We start from the raw sequence: 19294 nt of genomic DNA, 5'->3' as shown, positions 1-19294 counted from the left end.
CTTATGCTGTATTATAGGCTCATACTTTTTCAGCTGGGCCAAAATGTAGAGGAGATGGAAATAAATCTAATTAATAGAAACACACTTGTTAAAGGAGACTTCAGACCGACAACTTTCTCTTGTCTAGGGTAAGACCCAAGCAAAGAGAATGGTCTGATAGAGCAAGCACCATGATGTATTTCAAAGGTTCCTACAAGTTTAAACCCAGGGTTGCCCATGCACTGTGGAATTAGAAGTTTATGCATGTATTCAATCAACTGTTCAGTCTTCCTTCTGGTAAAGGCATTCCAAAGGCACTAATATCTCTTCCTCACTCCCACCCAGCCCAGAGGTAGCCACTGTCACCAATTTATTGATACATTAAGCCTTTTGATTATCTTAGGGATAGGTGTCGGTTTTCTCTCTAGGCCATTTTGGTTCTGCCAGTTTTGAGTATTCAGTCGGGGTCTTATCACTATTTCCTATTGCCTGCTGCAGCGTTTTTCATCATAGATAGTAATGTTTTGAAACCTATGCTGCAATCATAAGAGCCTTATAACTCTTAACCTTGAATGTGGAGTTTTCAAAAGTTACATACTTGAGAACAATTTAGGGGAAGGGATGAAAGTTTTAAGACCAGAGTAGCTTGAATGATTGAAATAGAAAATCTCTCAGTGACATAAGTGAACATTTTAAGAATGCAGACTGTTTTGTTACGTTGCATATAAATGATATTTTATACAATTTTTTATAAAGAGAGAGATTAAAAGGTACATATCATTTGTTAGTCCAAAGGTAACTTCCCCCTTTTTGCTAAATACTATACAATTAGACAAAACCATGTGGGGTTTCTCTGAATAAAAGGGTTGATTTTGATTTTTGAATAGTACATATGATTAAAGTGATAAAGTACCTGTGCAAGAATGAATGGTATCGTGCAGGCTAAACTTGTTCTTCATATTGATCCTAACACAGGTAATTATGTTATCTTTTCTAATTATAACTTATTTTGTTCTAGCTATGACATTGTTTTGTAACATACAAAAAAAGTATAATTATGCAAAGACTCCACTTTACAAATGTAAATACAGTCTTGGTTTGGTGTATATTGGATACAATGGTCTTCCTTAAGCCTAAACACAGAAACAAAAGCATATTATAAGAGAAAGTCCAAGATGGGAAGTGATAAACTGGGTATTGAGTAGAGCTTTGTTAAAATCTAGCTGGTATCCTTGTAAAATTTCCACATATTCATTAAATTATATTATGTCATTCTTATTTTTAGGAGCTGACTTGAAGTTTTAAGTTTTGCCTCATAAAGAATTGTCACAATTTGGTTGTTACAGTTGGATGATTCTGGTTTTTAAAAAATTCTTTTTACATGTATTTGTATAGGTATTAAAATTGAAATTGTTTAGTGAGTAGAGTTAGGGCTTTAAATGTATTGGGGCATATTTTATTTCAATAGCAAAAAGTAGAACTGATTTTGAACTGTGTAAGGTCAGTTACTATAGATTTTACAAGTTTGAAAATAAAATAATATTTAGAATGCACTGTTTATAGTTCAAGATCATTAAAGCACTCTTGGCTTGTGTGGTCCTTAAAGATAGGTTTATCAAATCTTTATTTAAGATTGGTAGGTCTGTTTAATTCTCAAAAAGAAAAAAACTAGGACTACAAAACAACGTGGGAGAATTCCTTTTCTCATTCAGCAATGCAAGGTGTCACAGAAGTCTCATTGCAGCTTTAATTTTTAAAACTACAGAATTATATATGTTATAAACTTAAACACCATTGAGAAATTCAGTTACTTGAATTTCTTTTATACTTGTTTAGTTTTGTGAGTTTTGTTTTTTGTTTTGTTTTGTTTTGAGACAGAGTCTCACTCTGTCCCCCAGCCTGGAGTGAAGTGGTGTGATCGTGGCTCGCTGCAACCCTCCACCTCCTGGGTTCAAGTGATTCTCCTGCGTTCAAGTGATTCTCCTGTCTCAGCCTCCTGAGTAGCTAGGATTACAGGATTACAGGATTACAGATATGTACCACCACTCTTGGCTAATTTTTGTATTTTTAGTAGAGATGGGGTTTCATCATGTTGGCCGGACTGGTGTTGAACTCCTAGCCTCATGTGATCCTTCTTGCTTGGCCTCTCAAAGTGCTGGGATTATAGGCATGAGCCACTGCACCCGGCTGTGAATTTTGAATAATGCCTTTTTTTTTTTTTTTTTTTTTTGGTGATGGAGTCTTGCTCTGTAGCACAGGCTGGAGTGCAGTGGCACGACCTTGGCTCACTGCACCTTCACCTCCCGGTTCAAATGATTCTCCTGCCTCAGCCCTCCTGAGTAGCTGGGATTACAGGCGTGTGCCATCTTGCCTGGCTAATTTTTGTATTTTTAGTAGAGATGAGGTTTCACCATGTTGGCCAGGCTGGTCTTGAACTCCTGACCTCAGGCAGTCTGCCCTCCTCGGTGAATAATGCATTTTTAATTTTAGTTTTTTTACTTCAGTACTGCTGAAGATGGCAAATACTGACTGAAGGAAAAAATTAAATTACAAATGTATTATTCAAAATTGCTTTGCTTGAACTTTTGCTTGATTACAGGTCATTCTTCAAATCACTTTGTGAAATTACCTACTCTGGAATTCTAGGCACATACTTGGAGTATCCTTAAAAAAATCTAGCATTCTACACACTCACTATTATAATGCTGTTACAGCTCATGAGAAACTCAGGTTTGAAGTAAATATATTTTTGAGGTTTGGAGATTTCTGTGTCTGAAAACAACTCATCTTGTTTTAGGAAATGGAATTTGCCAACTTTTAGCATGGCATAGTATTAATAGTATACTTTAATTGTTTGTAGTAATTACATAATGTGCAAAAATAAGTAAACTTTAAAAAATTAGCATTATATTTAATTTAGTGAGATCTATTCCCAGTAGCTTTACTTGGTCCCATATTGCCTTTTTTTTTTTTCACTCACGCAGCAAATCAAGTTTATTATAAATTCAAGGAAGGGTTTGGTTAAGCACAATAGCCTATGAGCTCCTTGCTGTTTAGATAACATCAAGACTCAGGCATGCACTCTGGAATTGGAACTTCACTGAGCTAACTAGCTAGGATCTATTCAAATAATAGGAGCTCTACCAGTGACAGATGGCAGAAGGGCTATCTTCTGAAACCTATTAAAAATTGGTGAATTTCAAAATTCTAAATTTTAATATCTTAATCATTTGAAAGTAGTTCAAACAGAACCAAAACAGAAATATTTGGCATAAAATTAAATTTTTATTCTTAGTTCTATTTTTATTATTAAGAACCAGCTTTTGAAAGCCCTGCCAGTATCAGGAATTGGGAAGACTGATGATATAGTGCTGTTGGTAAGAAACATTTCTTCAGTTTGTTTTCTGTGATATAGAATTTGACTTGATTTAAAAACGTGCTCCAGCAGTCCACAAAAGTTACACTTCTGTAAGTAATGGGTTTTTATAAATTTTGTATTAATGCTTCAAATGTGTAATTAGATATATAGTAGAATTGTATTTAATATGTATTTTTATCTTGGTAAGCAGTGTATTTTAAATATGTTTGTGTGGTTTTTTATTTTTTTGGAGTCATTGAAATAATCAGGACTTTTATTTATGTACATTTAAAATTTAAATATAACATACATATGTTTTAAATATAAGGGCTGTTGGAATTGTCACATTGGAGTTCACTAAAAGTTTATGCAAAAAGTGAATTCTTGGATAACTTCCTTTGAGGTATATAATGTGTTCAAAGTGAATAATTGGAGGTTTTTAGAGGCACTTTTTATTTGAATTATTTATTTTTAGCACTTTCACTTCAGTAAAATTTGCTGAGACTTAATTTGCTTTAAAAACCAACTCCATTTTAGAGAAATCACATTCATAAAAAGAGTAACGGTGTAGTATGGTTAAAAAACTATTTTGAAAAGCATGAAATTAGGTTGCTATAGGCAGTGAACTACCTGTAATAGCTCATTTAAAAATAATGGAAATAGTTCTTTCTGTGGTCACTTGAACTGCAGAAGATGAAGTGAAAAATATAATTATGCTGAACTAAGATGAACTCCTTCCATAGATATTTGGAGAAAAGATTTTAAATAGTTATAAGTACGTGGGTTTAATGAAAACATTGGATTTTAATGGCAGTTCCTTTCTAAAATTATAAAACATGTTTTATTTATCTATTTATACATACATTCTACATTGACAAATTTGGATTTACAGGAGTGGGAAGTCTGTATGTTTCTGGGAAATTGATAAAAGACAAGGGTGAAGAAGAGTAAGACTCAAAAACCAACAGTAAAAGTTTGGTCAGTTGAGTTTATGGATAATATCTGGTACACAGTAGATTGAGTCAGTGGACTTCAGACCCCTAGAGGCAGAGTCCTCAATATTTGTGGCGCTCTGTGCTAAAAATAAATGTCTTCTGAAAATTTTCTCCAATCTAAAAGATTCAGATGGGTGGCTATTAATTACTTTTTAAATTTTAAATTTTTGTTTTTTTAGTGGTGGAGTCTCACTGTTTTGCCTAGGCTGGACTCAAACTCTTAGGGTCAAGTGGTTCTCTCATCTCAGCCTTCTGAGTAGCTGAGACTACAGGCATGCACCACTGCACCCAGCTGTTTAATTTATTATTTGAAAAACTTTTCTATTATCAACAATTTCTACACATTAAAAAGTAGAAAGACTAGTATAATGGACTCTCATGTACCCATTCACTCAGCTTTTAATTTAGCTTTAGCAGTTATCAAACTCTTGGCCATCCTCTGATCAATAAAGATGGGTTTTTTAATTAAAAAATTTTTAAATTTTGAAGTAACTTTAAACCTACAAAAAAGTTGGATTATCAGTGTAAAGTTGCTTATTAAGTTCCCCGATTGGCCTTGTGATACTTGCAGAATCTGTTGTGCTATATCTGCTTATTACTGATACTGGTAATTTGCATCTCTCCCCTCCCTGTGTTCTTTCCTTTTGATGAGTCTAGCTAGCAATTAGCAATTCTATTGATTTCAAAGAACCAGCCTTTTTGGTTTCAGTAACATTTCTTCTATCTTTCTGTTTTTTTATTTCATTGATTTTTTTCTGTAAACTTTATTTCACTTTAGCGGTTACTCTGGGAGTAATTTGCTGTTCGTTCTCTACTTGTCTTTTTTTTTTGAGACGGAGTTTCGCTCTTGTTACCCAGGCTGGAGTGCAATGGCGCGATCTCAGCTCACCTCAACCTCCGCCTCCTGGGTTCAGGCAATTCTCCTGCCTCAGCCTCCTGAGCAGCTGGGATTACAGGCACGCGCCACCATGCCCAGCTGATTTTTGTATTTTTAGTAGAGACGGGGTTTCACCATGTTGACCAGGATGGTTTTGATCTCTTGACCTCGTGATCCACCCGCCTCGGCCTCCCAAAGTGCTGGGATTACAGGCGTGAGCCACCTAGCCCTGATGTTCTCTACTTTTCTTAAGGTGGAAACCAAGGTCATGACTTTTCTTCTCTCAGATATTGGAATTTAGTGCTGTATATTTAGTACTAAGTAGTGTTTTAGTGGCATCCTACAAATTTCAATATATCATTTAAAAAAATTTTTTTTATTTTTTTATTTTTTTAAAGACAGGGTTTCACTATGTTGGCCAGGCTGGTCTTAAACTCCTGACCTCAGGTGATCCACCCACCTCGGCCTCCCAAAGTGCTGAGATTACAGGCGTGAGCCACCACACCCGGCCCAATACATCATTTTTATTTAGTTCAGAATACTTTGTATTTTCCACTTTGACTTCTTCGACGCATTGGTGTTTTAAAAGTTAATAATTTGTTTTCTTTTTTGTTTGAGATGGAGTCTTACGCTGTTGCTCAGGCTGGAGTGCAGTAGCTTGATCTTGGCTCACTGCAGCCTCTGCCTCTGGGATTCAAGCAATTACCCTGCCTCACCTTCCTGAGTAACTGGGACTACAGGCATGCACCACCACGCCTGGCTAATTTTTTTGTATTTTTAGTAGAGATGGCGTTTTACTATGTTGGCCAGGCTGGTCTTGAAGTTTTAGTCTCAAGATCTGCCCACCCCAGCCTCCCAAAGTGCTGGGATTACAGATTTGAGCCACTGTGCCTAGCCTTATTTACTTAAAAGCAGTTGTATTATTTCGGGTCTTACGTTTGAGCTTTGTTAGGCAGTACCAGAGGAGTTTTTGTTTGAGGCTAATTTTATCCCACTAACTAAAGCAAAAACCTGAATACCTTTCCTGATTCCTTGTGGCTAATGGGGTTTTCTGCTGTGGTTGATGAAAATGGGTATGATGCTCAGCCTTTTGTGAGCTCTTCTGGTTTAACCCCCTTAATCATTTTGGGTGGTTCTTTCCCTGGCCTTTGGTAGTTTCTTCATGCACAAGTGCTGATCGGTATACAGCTGAAGGCTTGAGGGAGTCCATCTTGCAGAGCAGTGGTGTTCTTAGTCAGCTTCTCTTCTGGTGATCTGACCAGCAAACCTAATTGCTTTGGTGCTTCCCCAGACTCCCAGCTTTTTCTCCCAAACTCAGGGAAATTGCTGGGCTCCCTCTGAGTTCCCTGTCCTCCTTTTCTTTTGTGACCTGTAACATTTTTTTTTTTTGTTAGTAAACTGAGACAGTTGTAGGACTTATCTAGTTTGTTTTTTAATCTCTCAATTACCAGTTTTTCTTCATTGCCTAATGTCCAGTTCCTTGAAAACCATGATATATTTTATTGTTGCTTTAGGGCAGGAGGGCGAATATGATCCCTGTTGTTTCAACTTGGTTGGAAGCAGACGTCTCCATATAAGAATTTGAAGTAATCCCTTCCCTGAGGAAACGTATTTTAGGTGGTGGTGATTGGAACTGGAGATCATAATTGGTTATCAGAAATGACCCCATGGGATGTGGTGGCTCATTTCTGCAGTCTCAGCATTTTGGGAGGCTGAGGTGGGAAGATTGCCTGAGCCCAGGAGTTCTAAACCAGCCTGGGCAAATACTGAGACCCTGTCTCTGTTTTAAAAAACAGACAAACAAAACCCAAACCAAAACTGACCCCAGTGACTACTGAGCGATGATTACAAGATTCATTTTTGAGCTCCTAAGGAAGAATCACAGACTAAAGGTTAAGAACCTCAGACTGGTATTCTTTAGCAGGGTCAGTGTCAGAGCAAAAGGTCTTTGGTTTACACTTTGATGGTAGGCCTGTACAGTATTATTACTCAACATTTTCAGGTGATGATAGCCGATCTTTTCTCCAGGGAAAGAGGTTGGGCTTATTCTCACCATAGTCTATAGTAACAGGTATAACCCTTGAGAATAACTGCCACCTAAACGTTTATCGATTTGGTGGAGCATTATTATTATGGTGGAATAACTCTGGTAATATGCTTTAGGATCATTACACTGCCCTAGGTGGAGAAGATCTTGTTACCATGCCCAAAACGTTTTGTATGGTCATACGGCTTGTTTAGAGGAGTTGGACCTGATAGTATGTACTGTTTCTCCTTTTTCACAATGGCACTGAGTTCAGTATCTTATTGGTCATTTATTTTTGTACCAGTCTTTATGTATTTATTTACATGTTTGATAAGAATGGCACACTTAGGAGTGGAATTATTAAAACAACATAAGTAAATGTACAGACAGATTCCTTTCTTTTTCCTGAGATGGAGTCTTGCTCTGTCACCCAGGCTGGAGTGCAGTGGCGTGATCTCAGCTTACTACAACCTCCACCTCCTGGTTTCAAGCGATTTTCCTGCCTCAGCCTCCTAAGTAGCTGGGATTACAGGCACCCACCATCACGCCCAGCTAAATTTTCTATTTTTGTTAGAGGTGAGGTTTTTCACCATGTTGGCCAGGCTGGTCTTGCACTCTTGACCTCAGATGATCTGCCCTCCTCAGCCTCCCAAAGTGCTGGGATTACAGGTGTTAGCCACCATGCCTGGCAGACAGACCCTTCCTATTGGTAATTTTATGATAGATCAGGAAGTTTCAGCAATCTTATGTATGGGGTTACGTTAAAATTCTGCATTTGGTTTTTACTTGACTGTTAATTTGTACTGTGTTAAAATAAATAGGTATTGCTACTTAGTGCACATTTTTTTTTTTTAAATTGAGACAGAGTCTCACTCTGTCTCCCAGGCTGGAGTGCTGTGGTGGGATCTCGGCTCATTATATCTGCCTTCCGGGTTCAAGCAATTCTTCTGCCTCAGCCTCCCGAGTAGCTGGGATTATAGGCATGTGCCACCACCCCCGGCTAATTTTTTTGTATTTTTAGTAGAGATGGTGTTTCACCATATTGGCCAGGCTGGTCTCAAACTCCTGACCTTGTGATCCACCCGCCTTGGCCTCCTAAAGTGCTGGGATTACAGGTGTGAGCCACTGCGCCCGGCCCAGTGCACATATTTTCTTTTATCAGATCATTAATTCAGTAAGCGTTTTTGAGTGCCTACTGTGTGAAAAGCCTGCTGTGCATTGGGTAGATGAGTAGATGGATGGAATCTGAAATGAAGGCAGTAATATTCCTACTGTGAGATCAGCCTCATCTAAAGCAGTGGTTTTCAAACTTTGGGGGCTGAAACCCATTTACATTATTGAAAATTTTTGTAGATGCTAAAGAGCTTTTGTTGATATAGGCTATAGCTACTGATACCATATATGAATTAAAACTGATATTTTAAATATTTACTAAAACAATAATGAAATATTACATTTTAAGTAACATTTTGGAAGATGTTTTCTAAAAAAAAAAGTTAGAAAACTAGTGTCATCTTACATCTTGCCAATTTCTTTAATGTGTAGCTGAATGTTTAATACTGAAATACAAAAAAAAAAAAAAAAAAAAAAAGGAAAAATAAGTCAGTGGGCTTGATGGATTTTCTCTCTGGACAAGCTTTGTCGGTAGTCAGAAACAATCAGAAGGTTGCCTAGTGGAGTTGGAATCGAATGGTGGTGTCAGTTGAGTGCTCTCCAGTAGGAGTAAACCTGCCATAGCAATTGACCCTTGGCCAGGGATTGCCATTTATATAATTGGTGCTCAGTAAATATTTATTGGGATGATTAATAATCCCTAAGAAGTTTTTGGGTGGGTTTCACTGCTAGTGCTATAGCTCTTTACTGTGCTACAGGGAATAAATTTGAGTTGTGTGAAGTACTTTTAGCTCAAGATGGTTAAACTAGACTACTTCTGAATCTGTGGAATGAAAAGGAAGACTCTGTTAGTAGTTCCTCTCAGAATGTAAATTGTTCTGTATCAAAGTTGTTGCTAGTATAAACGAATTAATGAAATATGCCATGTTTTGTGGTAGTAAGTGATGCAGGTTCAAGCACTGGTACCCCATTGAAAATGTCATTAGAACCAGCTAGCACTTTAGTAACTACTTAAGTGTCATCTAAATTTTGATACATCCCATCAGCAAGTGATGAATATACCACTACTTTGGAAGGATTCAAATTTAAACAAGATATTATTAAATATTAAAAGAACACTTGGATGGTATAAAACAGCGGTCCCCAACCTTTTTGGCACCAGGGACTGGTTTCATGGAAGATGATTACGGGTGGGGAGGGATGGTTTTGGGATGAAACTGTTCTATCTCAGGTTGTCAGGCATTAGATTCTCATAAGATGCCTGCACCCTAGATCCCTTGTAGGCCCAGTTCACAATTGGGTTCATGCTCCTGTAAGAATCTGATGCCACTGTTGATCTGATGGGAGGTAGAGCTCAGGCTGTAATGCTTGCTCGCCTGCCGCCCACCACTTACTGTGTGGCCCTGTTCCTAACAGGTCTGTGGCCCAGGGGTTGGAGACCCCTTGTGTAATAGAGTTGATAGAATGAAGTTATATAGTCTACTAAGGTATAAAATAATTCACTAACATTTGTTCCTTTTCTTCCCTCAGTGATCTTTCATTGTTCTGAAGCACAAGACCTTTAAACCACTGTAGGTATGGACAAAGAAGAAAGGAAGATCATCAATCAGGGTCAAGAAGATGAAATGGTAACCAGCTGTTCTAATTTACTTGTGAAGTATGAAGACTTTATCTCCGCAATTGATTAGTCTAGGGAATAGAGAAGTACAATTAACAACAATAACAGCAGCAGCAGCAGCTAAACTCCATGGACGTCTTTCTTCATCCTGTGCTTTTGAATTGGGATTGTGTAATGTGTCTATTAGTTGGTTTTAGTGTGATTCTTTTTTTACTTGTGATCTGTTAAAACTTAGGGAGAAGAAGTATGTTTTTGCATTTTGTGATTTAAGAGGTAACGTTGGTTAGTATAATCTCAAATAAAGATTTAAATATAATCCCAAATAAAGATTTCTAATTTTGATTTATAAAAAATTTCTAAAATCAGCTTAATAAAAAACCCAACTTCTCTACTTTGTGTTGTGGGGAGCCAGAAAGATATCAGGTAAAATATAAGATGTCCTGTTAAATGTAAGTCACATAATCCAGGGAGAAATTTTTAGTATAAATATGTTCAAATGTTGCATGGGACAGACAAAAAGATTATTATTTCTTTGAAATTTAAATTTAAGTGGACCCCCCTGTATTTTCATCTGTTAAATCTGGCAACGCTTGCTACAGGGCTAACCTGAAACATATGAAGCAGTTTGTCAGTGGATCAAATTGATCAGTCGCAGTGGTATTGGAACAATTAGCAAATCATTTGGAAAACAGTAAATTAAATCTATTCCGTCCAAATGTACTATGATACTCTCAATTATATTGTGCAACAGAAATAACATGTTAGTGGAAAACAAGTGAAATCCTAAAACTGAGTTTAGTTAATAGTAATGCAGCAGTGTAAATCCGTTGATTTTTGACAAATGTACCAGGATGTTAACATTAGGGGTAACTGCATAAAGGATGTACAGGAACTTCATAATATTTTTGTAACTTTTCTATAAGTCTAAAATTTATTTCAAAATAAAAAGTTTATTTAAAAAGCCCACTTCATAAGAAGATAAATTCAGGAAGAATGAAAAAGGTATGTAAAAATGAAATTGCAAGCATTCTAGGGAAGTGTACTAAATATGAATTTACTATATCAGTGGGAAAGAACTTATTAGGCATAAATTAAATATAAAATCAAAGTGTAAATATCAACAAATTTACTTAAACTATAACTGACAATAAACTGGTCAGAAACAAAATTTAAAGGTAAATTATGGATTGGAAAAATATTTATGGTTTATGTGACAAGACAGTAATACCTATCTGAAAAACAAAGAACTTTGGAATGTGTTTATCTGCCATATCATTTGATAATTAATCATGTGATCACTATGTCCATGCAGGAGATTTATGGTTACAATTTGAGTCGCTGGAAGCTTGCTATAGTTTCTTTAGGAGTGATTTGCACTGGCGGGTTTCTCCTCCTCCTTCTCTATTGGATGCCTGAGTGGCGGGTGAAAGCGACCTGTGTCAGAGCCACAATTAAAGACTGTGAAGTAGTGCTGCTGAGGACTACTGTGAGTCCATGTATCTACTTGTAGCTGATTATTTAAGGAGTAAAACAATGTTTTTGTATATACTTTATTCAAAATAATATATGAAGGGAACATCGCTGCCTGGATAAAATGAGGAATGCTAATTCTAGTATTTCTAAAGGATTTGTGTTGGAATTGAATATTATTATAGTGATTAGAGTTTAAAGGAGAACCTTAAAGATGATCAAATTCACCCCCTTCCTTTCATATTTCTTATTGCCCTGGGAAATTAGGTACTTGTCTGTTAAGGTACTGGTCCATTAGGACTGTAGTCCAGATCTCATTCACTAGGACAGCTGCCTGTCTACTCTGTGATGCTGATGCATCTCAGCCTTTTTCTTTTTTAAAAATCCTAATTGGAAGCATTTTATAAGAGGTTTTAATATCTAGTCTCAATATATAGATAGGCTAATTATTTTATGAAATGTTGATGTGTTTATCAGTAAAATACATCATAAAAATGAGCAATGGAAAGCATTTTATTTGAATTTAAATATCCTCATGAAATGGTTTAATATTTACTGAGTAGGAATGATGTTTCCTCAATTAGAGATGAGGAAATAATACCTTGCAAAGAATGGAAATTAAGTGAAAATACAGGCAGTTTTATATAAAATTGACTCCTGCCCTGGTGCGGTGGCTCACGCCTGTAATCCCAGCATGTTGGGAGACCAAGGCAGGCGGATCACTTGAGGCAGGAGTTTGTGACCAGCCTGACCAACATGGAGAAACCGCGTCTCTACCAAAAATACAAAATTAGCCAGGTGTAGTGGCGGGCCCCTGTAATCCCAGCTACTCAGGAGGCTGAGGCAGGAGAATTGCTTGAACCTAGGAGGCAGAGGTTGCAGTGTGCCGAGATTGCACTGTTGTACTCCATCTTGGGCAACGAGCAAAACGCCGTCTCAAGAAAAAATTGACTCCTCACCCTTATCCCCTTTTGTCTTCCAAGGATGAATTCAAAATATGGTTTTGTGCAAAAATTCGCTTTCTTTCTTTGGAAAATCACCCATTTTCAAGTCCAAAATCTATGTCTGATAAGCTTTCAAATGGCCGTGCAGTTTGTTTAATTGAGAATCCCACTGAAGAAAACAGGCACGAGATCAGTAAATATTCACAGACTGAATCACAACAGGTATTGTGATGTTAATGGTAAAGTTTCTTTAAAAATCAGAATTTGTTACATTTTATGCTATCATGAATATTCTATAATTTCTTGTTTGCAGTTATTGCTTGAGATAAATTTATATGCATACAAAATATCACATATTACTAGATATAATGCTATATATAATCCTATATATAACTGTTAATAGAACTAACATTACATGCCACAAATGATGATATGCTTTTTGATGTAACATTTGTGTGTGTTCCACAGATTCGTTATTTCACCCACCATAGTATAAAATATTTCTGGAATGATAACATTCACAATTTTGATTTCTTAAAGTAAGTATCTTCCTTTTGTTTGGATTATACTTTGAATATCCTGAAAACGTTCTAGGTAGAAAAGAGTCCATTCTAGTATTACATAAAATTGCTGAGGTTTTATTTCATAATTTCTATTCACTTATTAATTAACAACTCCCTGTTGTTATTTGAAGGCTCATTAGCCATTTAATAAGAAGACCCACCTGCAACTTAAACCATGACAAAACTTACATGAAAGTTAGAATCAGTATGATGCCAAAGTCTACTGAGTCTGAGTTCTTAGCAGTTTCACCTCAAAGTGATTTTGAGTGCATCTCATAGTGTGTATTTTAATTTGGAGTATCTGAATCATTACCTGTTAGTTTACTGACACTTAAATCCTGTGGTACTTGAGGAATAGAGTAATAGGCAAATAGAGATTTAATTTTACTATGTAGATAAAGAATGGGACAAACTGTAGTAATTCCTTTATTTTTAATCAAGGATTCAAGTTATATAAGTACAAATTAAGATTCTATTTTTATTGCTGTTAAAATGATTATTAGAAATGCTTGTTAATATCATTGCTTTAGAGTGCCAAAGGAATTCTTAATTTTAGCAGTAAAAAGAAAATCATGTTATAAACATTTAAAATATTCATACCTGTAGGTTTCTATTGGAAGTAAAAAATAAAAAATAAAATATTCATGCCTGGATTTTTACTCAGATACGCTAAAGAACTGGAACATTCTGGAATGGGCATGGGCATTTTTACATGCCTAGTTCTAAAAACCATTCCTGATTAATAACTATTGCCTTAAAGAAAATTGGGCCGGGCACCAGGTCTCAACACCTGTAATCCTAGCACTTTGGGAGGCCAAGGTGGGCGGACCACCTGAGGTGAGGAGTTCGAGACCAGCCTGGCCGACATGGTAAAACTCTGTCTCTACTAAAAATACAAACAAAAATTAACTGGGTATATTGGTAGGTGCCTATAATCCTAGCTATTCAGGAGGCTGAGGCAGGAGAATTGCTTGAACCCTGGGCGGGTGGAGATTGCAGTGAGCCTATATCACACCACTTAATTTCAGCCTGGGTGAAAGAGCTAAACTCCGTCTCAAAAAAAAAGAAAAGAAAAGAAAAATTGCCAATGAGTTGTCATTTTGTTAATTTTTTTTTTTTTTTTTTGGTTTGGCATTGGCCCCTCCTGCCTTCTGGAGAAGTCATCAAACTCAGTGGGAAGAAATGTCAAACATATTTATTGTGTGTCTTTTGCCAGCAATAGAAACTTAAAAATGTAAACTTATTACATTGATTACAGGGTATTATGAAGCTTAGCTTTCCTATGTTGAAAATGTGGAAAAGGATTGGAATTAAGTGTATGTAAGACTCTCTTTGCTTTAGAGTTTTATAGCTGGCATCTCAGTTAAAATAAGCATAATTAAGCCAGATGTGGTAGCTCACGCCTGAAATCCCAGCACTTTGGGAGGCCAAGGGAGGCAAATCATGAGGTCAAGAGATCGAGAACATCCTGGCTAACATGGTGAAACCCTGTCTCTACTAAAAATACAAAAAGTAGCTGGGCGTAGTGGCACATGCCTGTAGTTCTAGCTACTCAGGTGACTGAGGCAGGAGAATCGCTTGAACCTGGGAGATGGAGGTTGCAGTGACCTGAGATCGTGTCACTGCACTCCAGCCTGGCAACAGAGCAAGACTTCGTCTCAAAAAAAAAGGACAATTAAAGCATTTTGAGAAAAAGTAGATATGTTAGTTGAATCCTAGTTGGAATTATTACAGATTTTAGGCATTATCTGTGACTCATAAATTCTGTACTTCAAACCAGGTTATGTAGTAGAGAAGGGTTTGGATTGGTGCTTTTATGGAGATGAAAGAAAACTGATAGCATTTCTTAGTTTTACTCTAAAATTGAAAAGGAGAAACTTATGTAGCCAAAGAGTAAAACTTATTTCATCTTTGGTTTAGAATTCTCAAGTTATACTTTATCTTAAAATTTTAAAGTTTAATTTTAGTTATTACAGCTTTGGCACAGTCTTAAGGATAATGATATTATATAAACTTGTATTTGGAGCCATCTCATCTGTCTTGCAGTAAATATGTTGAATAGCTTTAAAGTTGGGTTTGCTCCTTAGATTTGTCATGATTTATCTTAAGAATTTGAGATTATAAAATTTTCATTTGTTATCAGTTTTTATTAAGGGTTTCTAAGCATTTGTAAGGAAGTCACACCTTTATAAAATCAGGCATATAGAAAAATGAGGCATTAAGACATTTGGATATTTTAAACTTTGTTTAAAGTAAAAACTTTGGATTTATTTAGGGGACTGGATGAAGGTGTTTCTTGTACGTCAATTTATGAAAAGCATAGTGCAGGACTGACAAAGGGGATGCATGCCTACAGGTAATTTTTATCCAACTAAAGTTAGATCTTCTCAAAATTCCTGAAAGCAATAGTATACATAGTCAACCCTTTACCATATAGTTGTACATCTTAACAGATACTTAAATATTACAGACATGGTAGTTGAGAATTTATTGATATTTTATTTGGGTAAGACTGTCTCTCAGTTTAAGAATTACAAAAATGTTAAAGCTGATATTTTGAAGTTGGTATCCCTGAAATTATACCGTGTTTCATCAGTTCTCAGGTGCACGTTTTTCTACCTTTTAACATCTCTGAAATTGGGATGTGTCATAGAGTTGGTGAAGTGTCATTCTTTACTTGATAGCATTTTTATCTTTCTTGATCATATATAAAATGGTATGCCTTACAATTGATAGCACCTCAGATTTTCTGAAATTATAAGCATGAGCTCAAATACACTGTAATGAACAATTGTAAATTGGGAGACATAATCTTCCTCGTAGTGTTAGTTACTCCTTGTTAAATCATAAAAATACACCAGTGTATTACATATTTTAAAGATAAATGCCACTTTGAAATTTAATAAGAAATTTTCTTACAGTTCTGTAGCATGTTCTTTCAAAGGGTTAGAACATGAAATTCACTCATTTAGACTTAGCACTTCATAAAAGGCAAAAAATGCTCTATTATATAGAAAATACTATTGAAACATAAGGAATTAAGTGGAAACATTTAAACTTTAGAAGCATTTTACAAATGTACAATGTTTTGAATTAAATACTGTTTGTACAATATTAAAATAAGATCCCACAAATTTATTGGGTTTCTTGCAAAAATTAATTGTAATTCATAATTGTTAAAGATCTAATGTGTTCAAGGATCCAAAAGAGAACCTTTTGCTCACATGGTTATAGACTAGTGGAAGGATACTTGTCACACATAAAGATATGAGACAAAATGAAGTTAAATGCTACCAGTATAGGTATCTACTATTGATTTCTTTGATTTAAATTCTGTAGGTAGAGAATTTGAATTATAGAAGACAAGTGTTTAGAAATGTGAATAGATACAGTCTGTGGTTTAAGCCTTACCTAATACAATGCCTTTCCTAAATTATACTACTATTATATAATGTAATACTATTAATGTGTTTTCCTGTTATAGAAAACTGCTTTATGGAATAAATGAAATTGCTGTGAAAGTGCCTTCTGTTTTTAAGCTTCTAATTAAAGAGGTAAGACTATTTATTGTATATAACTCAACAGTTGTGATCAATAGATTTGTCAATTTGGAAAGAGTCCGGATTAAGATATTCTTGGTTTTCTTTTTCCTAACCTCTTTTTGCGTATTTTTACTTGGAAAGTAAAGACCAAAGAAATTTACTCTGGTAGAGAAAGAATCTGGGGCATGTATTCTTAAAATTTCGTCTAATTTTGCTTCTATTATCTATTGCATGTCTAACAGAGTTAGACTCACTAATCTTCATTCTGGTTTTTGACTAAAGTTCAAAAATTAGTTGTATTAGTTCCTGGAGTGGCCATGTAATGTTGCTTATGAACACAGCATAGTATAGTGATAGGAACTGGAAAGCCTGATTTGTAATGTGGTTCCATCAGTAACTAGCTCTGATCTTTAGTAAATTCTTTGTTGCTCCTTGACCTATAAACTTCGAATAAGCTTTTTCTAATGATCTCATTTGAGTTTGAGGTAAAAGACTATATCTATATGACAGTGCATTGAAAAGTATAAAAGCATCAATTTTAAGACATTGGAGGGTTTTAATGAAATTGATAAAATATGGGGGTAAATGAAGTTCATTGCCATGGGCTCCCTTATCTCTTTTTCATTTAGGATTTAATACTTACTGTCTTAGAGAAAGCAAAGTAACATAACCCATTAACTCATATTTGTCTTTCCTTTGGCCTCCAGTGAACTTTTGACATATAAGTAAATTTGTGTTTTGCGTTTGTAATAAGCAAACATTTGTTTGATTTCATTAAAAGTTTTGTATCCTGTTAGCCCAGAGCACAGTAATTATTGGAAATAAATGTACTTTATTGCTAAAGCAGGTTGCAGAACAGCTAAAGTCATACACTTACTAGCCTTTTCTAGCTGAGTCTATATTTGGATGGTTTGAATCTAAATGGATGCCAGTAATTTAAATTAACCTTATTTAGCCAAATTCTAGTTGTTTAATGATAAATTAAGAGTATGATAGCATATTGCCCTACTTTTTAGGCAAGTACATTTTGCCATGGAATGTACATGGAATGTACCATGGAACTTACCCTTTATGTATACATATCTTTTTGGCTAATTGTCAAATGAAAAGGTATACAATCTGCATGGTCAATAATATCTCATTCAGTTTGACTTTAAAATTTTGTTTTTCAGGTTCTGAACCCATTTTACATTTTCCAGCTGTTCAGTGTTATACTGTGGAGCACTGATGAATACTATTACTATGCTCTAGCTATTGTGGTCATGTCCATAGTATCAATTGTAAGCTCACTATATTCCATTAGAAAGGTAAGTTCAAGTTTATTATGGGTTTCACAACTGTATTCGTATTTTGTAATAACATCTAAAGTGTGTAGAATAGTACTTGGCACAAAGTAAATTCTGAATGCAGTCATTATTTTATTCAATGCATGAATATATACTCCTTCTCCCCCTCCCTTTTTTGTTTGTTTTGTGGGGTAGGAGGTTGGGGATGGCAGGTGCTTTTTAGAGTCAGACTACCACTTGACTGCTTAGAGGCCATAGGGATCTGTAGTTGCTGATTGCAGACTAGAATGCTGGAAGGTACTGTTTTCAGGGTTATCCTATTAAAGTGCTTCTGCTTTTGTCTTGAACTAAAATAATGAATAATCTGAATTTTTGACTCAATGTTTTATAAAGGCAGAGTGATGTGCATGTATTGTATTCACTTATTTTTTAGCACCCTGGCTTTTTAATATCTTGAGAAGTAGGTTCATATTGGCTAGTTTTTAATTTCTTTTTCCTCTTTCAGCAATATGTTATGTTGCATGACATGGTGGCAACTCACAGTACTGTAAGAGTTTCAGTTTGTAGAGTAAATGAAGGTAAGTAATTGAAGTGAATGTTGGAAGAATAAATCAAAAAAGCTACCTATTAGACATAATGTGTGAAGTAAGCCCGAAGTATAATACATATACATTCTTTATTGATTGAGTCAGCATCTCTGTCACTCAGGCTGGAGTGCAAAGGCACAATCTTGACTTACTGCAGCCTTGACCTCTCAGACTCAAGTAATCCTCCTACTTTAGCCTCCTGAGTAGCTGGGACCACAGGTGCATGCCACCATGCCAAGCTAATTTTTGTATTTTTTTAAAGAGACAGTGTTTTGCCATGTTGCCCAGGCTGGTCTCAGACTTCTGGGCTGAAGCGATCTGCCACCTAGACCTCCCAAAGTGTTGGGATTACAGGTTTGAGCCATGCACACTGCACCTGGCTTTTTTTTTCTTTTTACTCCTTCATTTCACTAATGGGATAAAGCTTTTTTTTTTTTTCTTTTAAGTTGATGGGGTCTCACTGTTGCCCAGGCCTGAGTGCAGTGGCTCAACTTACCCACCTGCCTCAGCCTCTTGAGTAGCTGGGACTACAGGCTTGTAGCACCATACTTGGCTAATTTTTTTTTTTTTTTTAAAGAGATGAGGTCTCACTATGTTGTTCATGCTGGTCTTGAGCTTCTGGGCTCAAGAGATCCTCCTGCCTCAGTCTCCCAAAGTGTTGAGATTACAGACTTGAGCTACCCTGCCTCGCACATACATTCATGTGTTTTGAACTAAAAATAATATATTTCAATTCCTGAGTTTGTATCAAATTCACTTATTTATATAAAATTATGAATTCTTTTTTTTTTATTTTCAAGGCAGCGCTGAAGGAAAAAATTATAAATTCTTTTGTGTGACAGGTACCATGCTAGGCTCTGGGGATTCAGTGTAGAGATGACAGTAGTAACAGTAACAATGAAGTGTGACAAATGCTATGATAGGGAGAAGTCAGCG

General features: G+C 35.9%; 1 protein-coding gene across 7 annotated transcripts in view; it reads left to right on the top strand.

Annotated features, from left to right (window-relative positions):
• Positions 1-19294, top strand: part of ATP13A3 (ATPase 13A3) — a 94702-nt gene that overhangs the window by 19592 nt on the left and 55816 nt on the right. For 2 of the 7 annotated variants that reach the window (XM_064366944.1, XM_064366942.1), the window contains exons 1-8: positions 5795-9976; positions 11279-11452; positions 12420-12602; positions 12849-12919; positions 15219-15299; positions 16428-16497; positions 17658-17792; positions 18277-18349. In XM_064366944.1, the coding sequence (XP_064223014.1) occupies positions 9926-9976; positions 11279-11452; positions 12420-12602; positions 12849-12919; positions 15219-15299; positions 16428-16497; positions 17658-17792; positions 18277-18349 (838 nt within the window). In that variant the 5' untranslated portion in view covers positions 5795-9925. Of the gene's footprint in view, positions 1-2729; positions 3448-5794; positions 9977-11278; positions 11453-12419; positions 12603-12848; positions 12920-15218; positions 15300-16427; positions 16498-17657; positions 17793-18276; positions 18350-19294 lie in introns of those variants that run through there. The other 5 variants (XM_012448956.2, XM_012448954.2, XM_012448953.2 and 2 more) reach the window with 5 other exon arrangements.

Source organism: Aotus nancymaae, unplaced genomic scaffold (assembly GCF_030222135.1).
Source record: "Aotus nancymaae isolate 86718 unplaced genomic scaffold, 86718_ANA_hifiasm-v0.15.2.pri h1tg000067l, whole genome shotgun sequence".
NCBI classification, from domain to species: domain Eukaryota; kingdom Metazoa; phylum Chordata; class Mammalia; order Primates; family Aotidae; genus Aotus; species Aotus nancymaae.
This window is presented reverse-complemented; position numbering and strand designations above follow the sequence as displayed.